The 12,773-nt window shown below is 37.4% G+C and overlaps 1 protein-coding gene across 2 annotated transcripts in view; it reads right to left on the bottom strand.

Annotated features, from left to right (window-relative positions):
* PRL (prolactin) overlaps nucleotides 1-9,518 on the bottom strand; it is an 11,005-nt gene extending 1,487 nt beyond the window's left edge. The window contains exons 1-4 of one of the 2 annotated variants that reach the window (XM_007447055.1): nucleotides 9,438-9,518; nucleotides 6,743-6,924; nucleotides 4,844-4,951; nucleotides 1,285-1,464 (exon numbers count right to left, since the gene is read on the bottom strand). In XM_007447055.1, coding sequence (XP_007447117.1) covers nucleotides 1,285-1,464; nucleotides 4,844-4,951; nucleotides 6,743-6,924; nucleotides 9,438-9,465 — 498 coding nt within the window. In that variant the 5' untranslated portion in view covers nucleotides 9,466-9,518. Of the gene's footprint in view, nucleotides 1-1,284; nucleotides 1,465-4,843; nucleotides 4,952-6,742; nucleotides 6,928-9,437 lie in introns of both variants that reach the window. The other variant, XM_007447054.1, reaches the window with a different exon arrangement.
* Nucleotides 9,519-12,773: the final 3,255 nt, after the last annotated feature.

Below are 12,773 nucleotides of genomic sequence, written 5' to 3'. Positions count from 1 at the left end.
CTGCTGAACTAACTTTCTGCTGCAGAGTAAGACCATTTTTTAAACCTGGGATTCCTTATTGGAATTTAAAGTTTGTGTGTGTTGCCTTGCTTTTTATTTTGGTGCTTGAGCCCTAAGACAAAATTTACTGTGCCAAGGGCAATGATATGAATAAGAATAAATAAGTAAGCGGTAAAAAAGAACAAAATGAAGTATTATAGAACCAATTAGTGACCTTGGAAAATAGGCCCACAGGAATGAGGAAAATAACCTGAAAATCTAGGTGTTTATTTCATATGTCCCAGGGTTAAAATGTGCTTTGTATTTGTGATGGATATATTCTTCTCCCCTGAAAATGACAAAAATGTCACAGGATTAACATGTACTTTGTACACAATAAGAGAAATATAAAATTGCTCCTATTATTATGTCTATAATCATATATTTTTATTTAGATTATATATTATTTCTGAGAACTTCAGGAAGCTGCTTAGATGTTCCCTCCCTCATGTTGACATTATCCCATCTAAATGGAGATTTATTTATCCCATTTATTTATCCCATCTAAATGCATATATCAGTCTAAATATGGTAAATTATTTGGGGAGATTAAATGCAATGATTAGAGTTTTTATTTTGGAGCCCCCTCCCAAAGAAAATTTAGGATGGGAAAACTGTGTAAATTACAAAATAAAAAAACATTCCAGAAAAGGAGCATCTCCATCTTCTGTGACCCACTGAAATCTAGTGCTTTGGGGACAGCATTCATGCTGTGGCCTCCTCTTTTCAGTCTCCTTCCTTCCCTGACAGATATCTCCAGCAGAGCAGGGAGGAGTGGGGAGAAACACCATCCAATCTGGTTTTGACTTTCTCTTTTCTTCCTTCCCACTCTCATCCTTTGGTTTGAGGAGGACAGAGAAAGAATACAAGCAGAATTTCAGTAGCAGATGTCCTGGGATACTTTGAAGAAAACATTTATTTTGCAAATTCTATTCTGTAGTTCTCTTACCCTTGAAAATACTTCAACCACCTGTGCCCAGGAAAAGGCAAGCTTTTGGTGGAATTGTGTGCAATGCAGGGAAGGCTGCACCTGTCAAAAATTGTAGTGGAATTCTGCTTCACTTACAATAGAATCTATCACTATGATGAATGACTAGGCTCTTGCTTTATTTAATAGCAGTCTAGAATATAGAAGGCCTGCATCTTGTTCTTGCAAAGTGAGGTATTTCAGAACTCATTCCTCATCACAGAGGTCACTTCTTTCGTTCATGAGAAAACCAAGGAAGCCTTCAAGAGGCTGCTCACCTGGCCAACTATCTTCTCCATGCCTTCTAGAAGTCGTTTGTTCTGTTCCTCAATCTCTATGGCTCTTGATAGGATAGCATCTGGGGCTTCTTGCATACCCCGCACCTCAGTGACCAGGTGGTAGAGAGGGTCATTCCAGGAGCGCAGCACGCCAAGGATCATGCTCAGAAGGACTTCATGCTAAGCGACCATAGGAAGCAATTTCATTAAAATAAGCATAATACAGTGGGTTTAGTCACATGTGATTTTTGTGCAGAGAGGCTGACCTAAAAAACTCTTTGTTATTCCTGTGTGTATACAAAATTTCTTGAAGGTGGTAAAAGTTGTAAAAGTATAAAATGTAAGCTATTTGTTTACATTTTGCTAAAATTTAAAAATATCTGGCTTATTTTTTCCAATGCTTTTTATTTTTACTTATTTAATTTTTGAATTTTATTTTTTTACACAGCAGATTCTTATTAGTTATCTATTTTATACATATTACTATGTATATGTCAATCCCAATCCCCCATTTCATCCCCCCACCACCACTTTCCCCTCTTGGTGTCCATATGTTTGTTCTCTACATCTGTGTCTCTATTTCTACCCTGCAAACCGGTTCATCTGTACCATTTTTTCTAGGTTCCACATATATGCCTTAATATACAATATTTGTTTTTCTCTTTCTGACTTACTTCACTCTGTAGGACAGTCTCTAGATCCATCCATGTCTCTACAAATGACCCAATTTCGTTCCTTTTTATGGCTGAGTAATGTTCCATTGTATATATGTACCACATCTTCTTTATCCATTCGTCTTGTCGATGGGCACTTAGGTTGCTTCCATGACCTGGCTATTGTAAATAGTGCTGCAATGAACATTGGGGTGCATGTGTCTTTTTGAATTATGGTTGTCTCTGGGTATATGCCCAGTAGTGGGATTGCTGGGTCATATGGTAATTCTATTTTTAGTTTTTTAAGGAAGCTCCATACTGTTCTCCATAGTGGCTGTCTCCATTTACATTCCCACCAACAGTGCAAGAGGGTTCCCTTTTCTCCACACCCTCTCCAGCATTTGTTGTTTGTAAATTTTCTGATGACGGCCATTCTGACCCGTGTGAGGTGATACCTCATTGTACTTTTGATTTGCATTTCTCTAATAATTAGTGATGTTGAGCAGCTTTTCATGTGCTTCTTGGCCATCTATATGTCTTCTTTGGAGAAATGTCTATTTAGGTCTTCTGCCCATTTTTTGATTGGGTTGTTTGTTTTTTTTAATATTGAGCTGCATGAGCTGTTTATATGTTTTGGAGAGTAATCCTTTGTTGATTCATTTGCAAATATTTTCTCCCATTCTGAGGGTTATCTTTTCATCTTGTTTGTAGTTTCCTTTGCTTTGCAAAAGCTTTTAAGTTTCATTAGGTCCCATTTGTTTATTTTTGTTTTTATTTCCATTACTCTAGGAGGTGGATCAAAAAAGATCTTGCTGTGATTTATGTCAAAGAGTGTTTTTCCTATGCTTTCCTCTAAGAGGTTTATAGTGTCTGGTCTTACGTTTAGGTCTCTAATCCATTTTGAGTTTATTTTTGTGTATGGTGTTAGGGAGTGTTCTAATTTCATTCTTTTACATGTAGCTGTCCAGTTTTCCCAGCACCATTTATGGAAGGGACTGTCTTTTCTCCATCATATATCCTTGCCTCCTTTGTCATAGATTAGTTGACCATAGGTTCATGGGTTTATCTCTGGGTCTGCCTTATGTAAATAACTAATTCTTCTAATGAGTTCTAATTTATAATGTAAAGAATTTTGTTTTTACCTCGGAAATTCGACCATCTACTTAGTGAGTTCTTTATATTTGAATACTTTGCTTGTCCAGGGAAAGAAACCTAAGTATTTTGTTGGAACTCAGTATGTGCCTGGAGTATCTACCCAGGAAAGACAGATTCCACCCATGCCCACATCATTTTCACCCAAAGATTCATTTGTATTAATGAATCAAATCATGTATTAATATATTCATTTTTTGATTGGTAATTTTATTTTATGATATTGGAACAAAGAGACAGTGAAGAAGACATGGCATTTAAAAACATGCTTTCCTTAATCTATCCCAACACCAACCCCCATGCTGCTATCAGAGCAGTCTATTTTGTTGACATGTGTAGGTGCAGAAAATGGTACAGTACTGTCTTTAGTAACAGCATCAATGGGATTCACAGTGGAGGGTGTTGCCCCCTAGTTTACTACTACCAGGATCAGGCATGAAATTCCAAGGGGCTGAGCATCTCTGACTTAAAATGCTTACTTTCTTGATGTCCATGAACTAATCTACTGGTAAAGGAAATGAAGAGTGGAGAAGAATCAAATAGACATTGCAATGGAAGCATGACTAGAATGTGAGAGAAGGAGTTGTAAAGAGATACAGGCTGTATGGTGAGTGGCACATAGGCACTGGGCCATTGTAGCTCAATGGTTAAAAGTGAGAGCTCTGAGTTGGATGAAACTCAGACTCACTGCTTCCTAGCTGTGTGACAGGTGCAAATTCTATAACTTCTCTGAGCCTCGGTTTCCTTATCTCAGGAAGTGTAATAACAGTACCTGTGTTATAGGATTTTTTGTGATGACTGAATATAATAATGCACATAAAGTGCTTTGTAAAATGTATGGCAGTGTAGTAGCTCTCAATAAATTTTAAATTTATAACAAATTCCTTCTCCTCTTTCTTCACCTTCTTCCTTCATTTTATCATCATTGTTATTAATGAGCTTTACTAGACTGAAAGAATGCTGGTATCATTAACCAAGTTGTAGAGAGAGAACAGATTGTATTTAAGAGGAGATATATGTGAAAGTATTTAAGATCATGTGAGGACTGTGGTTCAGGCAGGGAATCAGAAGGGAGAGATTATGATGATAAAAAAATGGATCTGGGATAAATGAACAGGCCTTGATATACAGACTTTGTTGTCATCAGAACAGAGGCAATAGTTGCGGTCATGAGAAGCAAACCATTTTATAGGACCTGATTTGGGGAGAGACCTGTAATTAAGAATAAGAGGTGACAGAGGAGTCAGTGAAGAATGAAGTAGGTGTCAGAGAAGGAGAAGCAGAATCAGGAGAGCCTTGAAAGTCAGAAGCAATGGCTCGAATGCTACAGTGGTCCGTCATGGTAAATGCTGCCCATGTAAGAGTCACTAGTAGTGGGGGATGCATCAACTGGGTTTGCATTTCTTAAGTACCCATGAATTTTGCAAATTTAATAGTTTACACATGGAAGTCCCATTCAGTTCATGCGTTCATGCAGTAAAATATATGCAATCCTATTTCTAATGCATTGGTTGAAGTAATGTTGTCTGCATGGACAATTTATAGATCATTTATTTTGCTGCTATAAACCTTTAGTCAGCACTTGATTTTACTCCTACTTCATCAAGTGCAGAATGTAATTTCTCTTCGATAGCTGGCCCTTCCTCCACCTTCCTTTGCATGTGCCGTTACCAGTACTTCTAATAATCTGCAGCCTGGCAACACCCGTGGACTATCTCATTTGTTTAGGTGAAAAACCTGGATAAAAGACTCACATGGACCTGTTGGGCTTGTTCTTTGTCTTCAGGGGTGGAGAGGGAGGAGGTGTGGCAGCTGTTGATAGCCTTGGTAATGAACCCTCTGCCCTGGGCGTACCGTTTATCCTGGAAGTGATCAAGCAGATTTACTGAGTTAGTGTTGTTTGGGCATTGAATAAATGAACCCATTACCAGAATAGTAACACATTTGATAAATGTATCATTTTTTAATGAAAGCCACGTAAAAGTCATTCTTTGTCCTACTTTTTCTTTCCATTATCTCTATAAAAATTTTTTTTTCATCTAACTTTTCTAAATTCCAAGCTCTTCCCTTTGCTATTCCCTTGTTTAATTTCACCCTTCCCACAAGTTATTATCTGGAGAGCAAACACTAAAAATACCTCAAATATGAAATATTAAATGTTTTATTAAGTATCATCTTTTTAAAAAGTATTTGAACCAAATATAGTGCATATGTACCTGTATTTAGCCATTTAATCTCTTGTTCACTGTGGGTTGGAACCAATATACTTCCTTAATAGGAGTTATAAAATGATAACTTTTCTTTGACTAATCTCTGAATCCACATGCCTATGGCTTAGTGTTCATCATAGATGCAGACTACAGTTTTGTTGATGGTGACAAAATGGTAAGTCAGAAAAACGTGGCATAAAATTCTAAGAAATACTAAGCAATGGACTGAGAATAAGAATAGAAAAAACTAGCCAACACACTGATAGAGAAAAACTAATCTTTAGTAAAACTTGTGAACATTTAAAGGGATTATTTGTAAGATTTGGAAAAAAGGTGGCCAGTTAAAAATGGAGAATGAAAGAGAAACTGGTGAGTAAAAAGAATGACATGAATTTAATACAAACACTGAATACCATTTTTTATCAGCTGTTTGCTCTACTGTGTGCTCCTTGATTGTCCTAAAAGAGTTATCATACAACTTTCAAAGTACCTTCATCAGAAAGAGAATAGTTGCTTCCAGTTTTAAACCAACCCTTCTAGTTGGTTCTAAACCTATTCACTGCAAATCTTAGAACAATAATTTGTAGCATTTAAGAAACTATCATTATTTGTTTTCCTGACATGGATTCAGCTTCATTTACCGTGTCCAATCCACCCAATTCACTGCAGTGCAGTTCTCATTTATCGGGTATCTACTGTGTGGCTAGGTGAAGACTGCCCAGAGAGACACTTAAGGACAAAAAAGTCAACATACTTCCTTTTCCTCAGCCCCACCTAAAAGTGCTTTAGGTCAGGTGCTGTTATGGACTGAAGGTTTGTGTCTCCCCCAGATTCCTGTGTTGAAGCCCCAACCCTCAATGTACTGTATTTGGAGAAGGACCTTTATGAAGGTAATTAAGGTTAAATGAGCTCATAGGCTAGAACCCTGATCCAGTGTGATTAGTGTCTTTATAAGAGAGTTTTCTTGCTTTCTCTGTATCTCTGTCTCTTTCTCCCCCGCTTACCATGTGAGGACACATGGAGGAGCCAGACTGGGAAGAGAGAGCCCTTACAAGAACCTGACCGTGCTGGCACCCTGATCTGGGACTTCCAGCCCCCAGAACTGTGAGGAAATAAATTTCTGCTGTTTAATCCACCTAGTCTATGGTATTCTGTTATGGCACTCCAAGCTGACAAATATAGGTGCTTTAAAAGTTATTTTGGAAATTAAAACAGTAAAATGAAGTAAAGGAAATTGAAAAAAATTATTACACTCTTTGAGAATCTTTGAGATTTCACGAAACTGACCCTTTCTTCTACATCTTATGAGCTGATGCCTTCTTTGACCTAGAAAGTGTATTATTTGAAATTTGGCTGGTGCAGCTTTCTTGTTTCCAGTGTGGTTTAGCCCAGTCACTTACGTGAAGGTTCTTTCTGGAAAGAGGCATGAAGTGCAGTACTTACAAATTCGTTGAACATTTCCGAGGAGAGGTTATGGATGTAGTGGGACAGGATGACTGCGCGGTCAAACAGGTCTCGAAGGGACACCTGGCAGTTGACAGCCCCGCTGGGACAGATGGGAAGGGAGGCCACACTCTTGCACAAGAGCAGATTTGACACCAGCAACAGCAGGAGCAGGAGTGACCCTGCTTAAATAAAAAAATGAGCCACTCTGAGATGATCTATTCAACTGAGGTTATCAAAAGCCATCCTGTCAAGGGAAGCCTTATCTCTCCCCATTGCCCTCTGCATGATTTGGTACTGGAATAGCTGGGGTGGGAAAGATTCAACACCTTCCACTGTGTAGATTTAGATGTATAATCATATTTGCACAGATAGGTAGTTTGAGATGGGCCTCCCACTGTCGTAGCCTCTCCCGTTGCCGGACGCGCAAAGCTCAGCGGCCATGGCTCACGGGCCCAGCCGCTCCGCGGCATGCAGGATCCTCCCGGACCGGGGCACGAACCCGTATCCCCTGCATCGGCAGGCGGACTCTCAACCACTGCACCACCAGGGAGGCCCCCTCCCTGCCTTTTTGTATTGCTCCCAGAAGTGCTTCTGTGCTTTGCAAACATTTGGAGCTGAAATTAATTCTGAGCCGGAGTGTTTAGGTCATTCTCTTAAGATGGTTTAATGTCTTGGAACTTTCTCCAGATTCTCAGCAGCCAGGCTCTCTAGGAGTTTGTAATTTTTTTTAACTCTATGTTGACGAATGCTTGCATTCTAGACGCTGAAATGGCAAGAATAGCACAGTTGATCTCCCTGGTTTACTGTCGTGCCTGATAATAATAAACACATGACCGACTGATTGCTAATATTGAGTACAAAGAGAATTCTAAGATAAAAAGGATACTGTAGCCTGGATCTGCTAACTCACCTTAATAACCCCATGCATTTCCTTGATACTTTGCCCAAAGCTTTAAAATTTTTTTAAAATTTGTGTTTCACAATAACCCTGTGAGATAGACTTGACTTTCATTATCTTCAAATTATATTAATGAAACAAGAAGACTTAGAGAGGATAAGTAATTTTCCCCAAGTCCCATTATTAGCAGATGGAGGCGGCTGGGTGCCAATACTGTCATCTTTTCACTTCCTCATGTCACATCACACACGCGTGTGGGCTCTCAGTCTGTGTGTATGTAACAGGGACCACATCGGTAGCTGTGATGACTCAGAGCTAGCAGAGGTCATCGCCATTACTAGTAGAGAAAAATACTTCGATTGCATGACAATAGTGAACCTGGAAAGTTGATTTTATCAATTTGTTCTGCTCTATCTATAAAACACTCCCTTTAAAAATATTTGACAATTATCAGAGGTGATTTAGTCACCAATTTACTATCTCAGAAGATGGACAAATAAGAACCACTAACATATTAATAATTTACACTTCCAAAAGGAGAGAAACAATATATTAAAATCACTTTTAACTTCAAACTACTCCAAAAGACTGTAAAGAATATAAAATATAAAAATGTGTTTATCAGAAAACTCATTTGCTATGGAATCTTCAATAAATGTAACTGGAAGTGTCCAAGATAAAGCTAGGCAAGTGCTAAAGATTTATGGTGAAAAAATACCTAACCCCAAATACCTGAAAATATATAAAAGAATATTTAGTATAGAATGTAGCTAAACAACCTTTTAGCTGCAAAATAAAAAATATTAATGTTGTGAGATGATTCATGTAACAGACTTTTAATTTTTCAAAAACATGTTTCCAGAGAGTTTATTTTAGGTACATTACAGTCATGTAACATAGCTGATTAGATGTTTTATCTACAAGTATAAATTAAAAGTGCTTTTCAGGTAGAGGCATTGGAATAGTATTGGTTCTAGGAAATTCATAACTGGATAGATATTCTTTCATTCTGACTACATTTGTCTGTACCTTTTATCATCTGAAGGATTTTCATAGTCTAAGATGAGATAAAAGAGCTAAATGTTTCTGTTGTTTCATGAAATAAATTTTGTTACTAATTTCCTTGTCTTGCAATTTCTTTTTCTTGCAAATGTCAACCAAGAAAGTAAAGTTGATTAGTTATTACTAGCCTGTTTTTTCTTTTATAATGCCATTTGGCTTAAACCCAGTCGACAAAGTATTGTAGGAGACAACTCTGCTATAATTGTCTATATTATGGCTTCAGAGTTAAAAGTTTCATCAGGCTGACTCATCTTGGCCAGACCACATAAGAGGCCTGGGAACTAGAAAATGTTTGTTTCTACCTTCTGGAGTTGTGATGACTTGGACTCAGAGACACTTTTGGTCTTATTCCAGTCCAGGGTTTCTCAGCTTTGGCTGATTGACATTTTGAGCTGGATAATTCCTTGTTCTGGGGGCTGTCCTGTGTGTTGTAGTATATTTAGCAACATCTCTGACCTCTACCCATTAGAGACCAGTAGCGCCCCTGCCCCAAATTAAGACAACCAAAAACATCTCCAGACATTAACCAAATGTCTCTGGAAGACACTCCCCCATTTGGGAACCACTTTCCTAGTGCCTTATACAATTGATTTCTAGAGCAGTGATTAGATAGCTCTTCTAAACTCTGTAATGCTGAAACCTCTGAATGAGCGAATATTAGCTACAATTTCAAATTAATACCGCCACAGGAGTGTTGATAAAGCTAGCAGCTCCATGAGTTGCTGCACATACCTTTCTGTGATGAACCTTTGTTGTCCATGGTGGTGATGATTTCGAAAAACACACTTCACCAGAGAAGATCTGGTAGTCCTACAGCTTTCTCTTTCCCAGATATTGGCTTTATAAGCCTTTGACATCTTCATGAATATATTTAATCAGGCATTCCCTTCCCTTTTGCCAGTCATCTATTTCCGTCATCGAGATTACCCCCATAATTTCAAACATCAAATGGTATTCTATTTCTTATTCATATTCAGGAAGACATACTGGCCAGAAATGAACATCTAGGAAGGATTTTGATTAATTAGACCAAAAGGAAATGAGAGAGATAATGAAGGTGAGATCTGGAGACTAGTTTGGGTTAGAGGACCTATAAAATTATAGCAGTCATTTACTTTAACATTTACCTTTATTTCTCTGCAGTTTCTTGAATATAGCATTATCTTTCACTAAGGTGTCACATGTATTATCAAAGGTTATTTTTTTTTCATTCAAAATTGCTGGGTGAAGTCAAAATTTCAAAACTTACACACTATATACCAAGAAATATAGAATAAGGATGAGTAAGATTTTCAGTTCCTGTTATACTCAATACATTTCCCTCATTTTTTCTTGATTTTTACACATTCTGTTTTGTCCTTTTAAAAATGACATACCTCTGTAGTAAAATGTACATTTTCATTTATCTCTTTTGATTTTAACATTTAGGTAAAGTTATATTTTCATCCCCAGTTTACAGATTGAAAAACAGAGGATTGGAGATATTAAATGTCAAGGATATAGAAGTAATTAGTCAAGTTAGATGCTGAAAGGATTGTCGTTTCAAGAGGAATCAGGAGGGATGTGAAGAAGGCTGGAAAATGAGTCCTTTAACACACGTTGCCCCCTCTTCTAAGATGAAGAAAAAAGTCACCCCTGACCTTAGGGGTTTATTCTGGGGAAGTGACACAGTGATTTTCAAGGGCAAACACACACACACACACAGCCTGGTATATAATGCAGTAAAACGAAATTCTAGACAGTCATGTCCACTTTCAAGGATAGGGGTGGACAAACTGTTACTAACTTATGGTGGCTTTATTTCTCTGACCTCGAGCTACTCTGGAGCCAAGGTGACAAAAATTCATCTTTCATTGGCTCAAAAGTTCCACTTGCCTTTTAGAGATTTCCTGAATGAAACGATTGTAATGAATACGAACTAAGTTGTTGACGACATTCTCTAATTTTTAAGTCCATGCATCTAAAGCAGCCTGTGACCTTTAGTTTCAATTTTACCATATGTCTCTCACAGTAAATTGACAGGTGAGGTAATTTAAAAAAAATGTCTTTCTATGGCATTCACTTTTTCTACAGTTGCTACTGCCGTATTTATGCTTTAGCAATTATCTAAGTGCTCTTATGGGGACTTAGAAATCTCCACAAAGACTAACGTCACTTAAAAACTATCTTCCTAATTGCCTTAGCTTAGGCAATACTAGATTTTGAATCACATGAATCAAGTATGATGACATGTAGGTTCTATCAACGTAAAGCTGGGTCAGGATTCCATACGCTCATACTAGGTATCCATTTTTTTCCCCCCGGACAGTGAAAGTCTGAATTGTTAAGAGAGCAGTGCCATGTGGTAGAGGAATTAATGCTGCCCTACCTTTCCCTCCTCTCCTGGAAACTTAAGGGTAGGAAAATCTGCCGTAAGAACTGACAACTTAATCTTACAATTTAAAGGTGTTGCTATCTACTTTTGTAGATAGCCAGGAAAAGAGTAATCTAAGAAAACCCGAGTTGTGTTTATTCAGCGGAGGCCAATTGATTTATTTGACTCCAAAGAAGAACGTGTTTCTCCGTAAAATTTCTTGTGTGCTTTCTTGCTGCTTCGCGGACCCATGTTTCCTGCTAAAGGGATATTGCAATATCTAAATAATACAAAAGGCATATTTTATGTAAAAAGTCATAGTTGTCTTATTTTTCTTTCCTGTAGTGTCAGCCCCTTTCCACCTTAATTTTTGTATGCGTTCTTTTGCAAGTTTTTCTCTTTATGAAAACCTGCCCTTACTTTAGAGCAGTCAAGAAGTTCACTAAGAATGGATTTGTCTGTTTCTAAATATTTACAAAAATTCATTCTTTGCCATTTTTGGTCTGAGGGTTTAGAATTAAACCTCCTGATTGATTTCTGTCAAGTAGCTGAATAAATAGCTCAAATGATGTTAAATGCTCCATATTTTTAGTACCTGAAAGTAATAAACAAATTTGCCATCCTTTCTAAATGACTCTAATTTTTAATACTAAGTAACATCAAGTTGGATTTCATTCCTAGTTAGGAACTGAGCTTGTATGGTCTTTATATTTTCTTTTGGTCATCTATTTTTAAGTTTGGAATAATATTATTTTTTTCTTCTGCCCTTAATGATGCAAAAATATTTAAAATAATTCACATAACTTGAAAGGTGTCTACTGCAGGATATAGTAGGGAATATTAAAGAGCAAAAGAAATTAAGAGGTTTGAAAATCTGAATAAATGGATCACAAGGATGTTTCAACTTACATTAGTAATGAATTATCTTTTTATTGTTATTATTTTTTGATTGAAGTACAGTTGACTTACAAAATTAGTTTTACGTGTACAACATAGTTGATTGGACATTTTTTAAGTTATGCTCCATATAAAGTTATTATAATATTGGCTATATTCCCTGTGCTGTACATTACATCCTTGTGACTTATTTATTTTATAACTGAAATAAATAATATTCTGAGTTTGTACCTCTGAATCCCCTTCACCTATTTTGCCCATCCCCCCCACCCCCTCCCCTCTGGTAACCACTAGTTTATTCTCTGCATCTGTGAGTCTGTTTCTGTTTTGCTATATTTGTTCTGTATGTTTTCACTTATATGTGGAGTGATGGTCTTTAATAAAGTGAAATCTGCAAATGACTAAAGGCATAGTGTTTCTGGATTTAAAAATTCCAAAACTTGGACTAAAAGGTCAGATAGGAAGTTGAATCTGGAATATGCTCATTGTAATACATTAGCATGCTAAGTGACACCCCCCCCCCCCCAATGCCATGACAGTTCTGAGGCCAACCATAAAAGGCCAAAAGGGGGCGGTGGCGCAATTCCTGGAAATCTCTGCCCCTTCTCCAAAATAGTTGGAATAATCCTCCCACTTCTTAGCCTATGAAATTACCCAGCCCACAAAAACTAACCACCCCATATTTTGGGGCCTCTCGCCTTCTGAGATGGCCCACACTCTGTGGAGTGTGTTTCTCTCTAAATAAATCCACTTCTTACCTAAAAAAAAAAAAAAAAATCACATAGGCTATGTATCATGCTTTTTTGTTTGTTTTGGCT

This window comes from Lipotes vexillifer, unplaced genomic scaffold (assembly GCF_000442215.2).
Source record: "Lipotes vexillifer unplaced genomic scaffold, Lipotes_vexillifer_v1.1 scaffold1165, whole genome shotgun sequence".
NCBI lineage: Eukaryota > Metazoa > Chordata > Mammalia > Artiodactyla > Lipotidae > Lipotes > Lipotes vexillifer.
The sequence above is the reverse complement of the archived record's forward strand: the minus strand, read 5'-3'. Positions and strand labels throughout refer to the sequence as shown.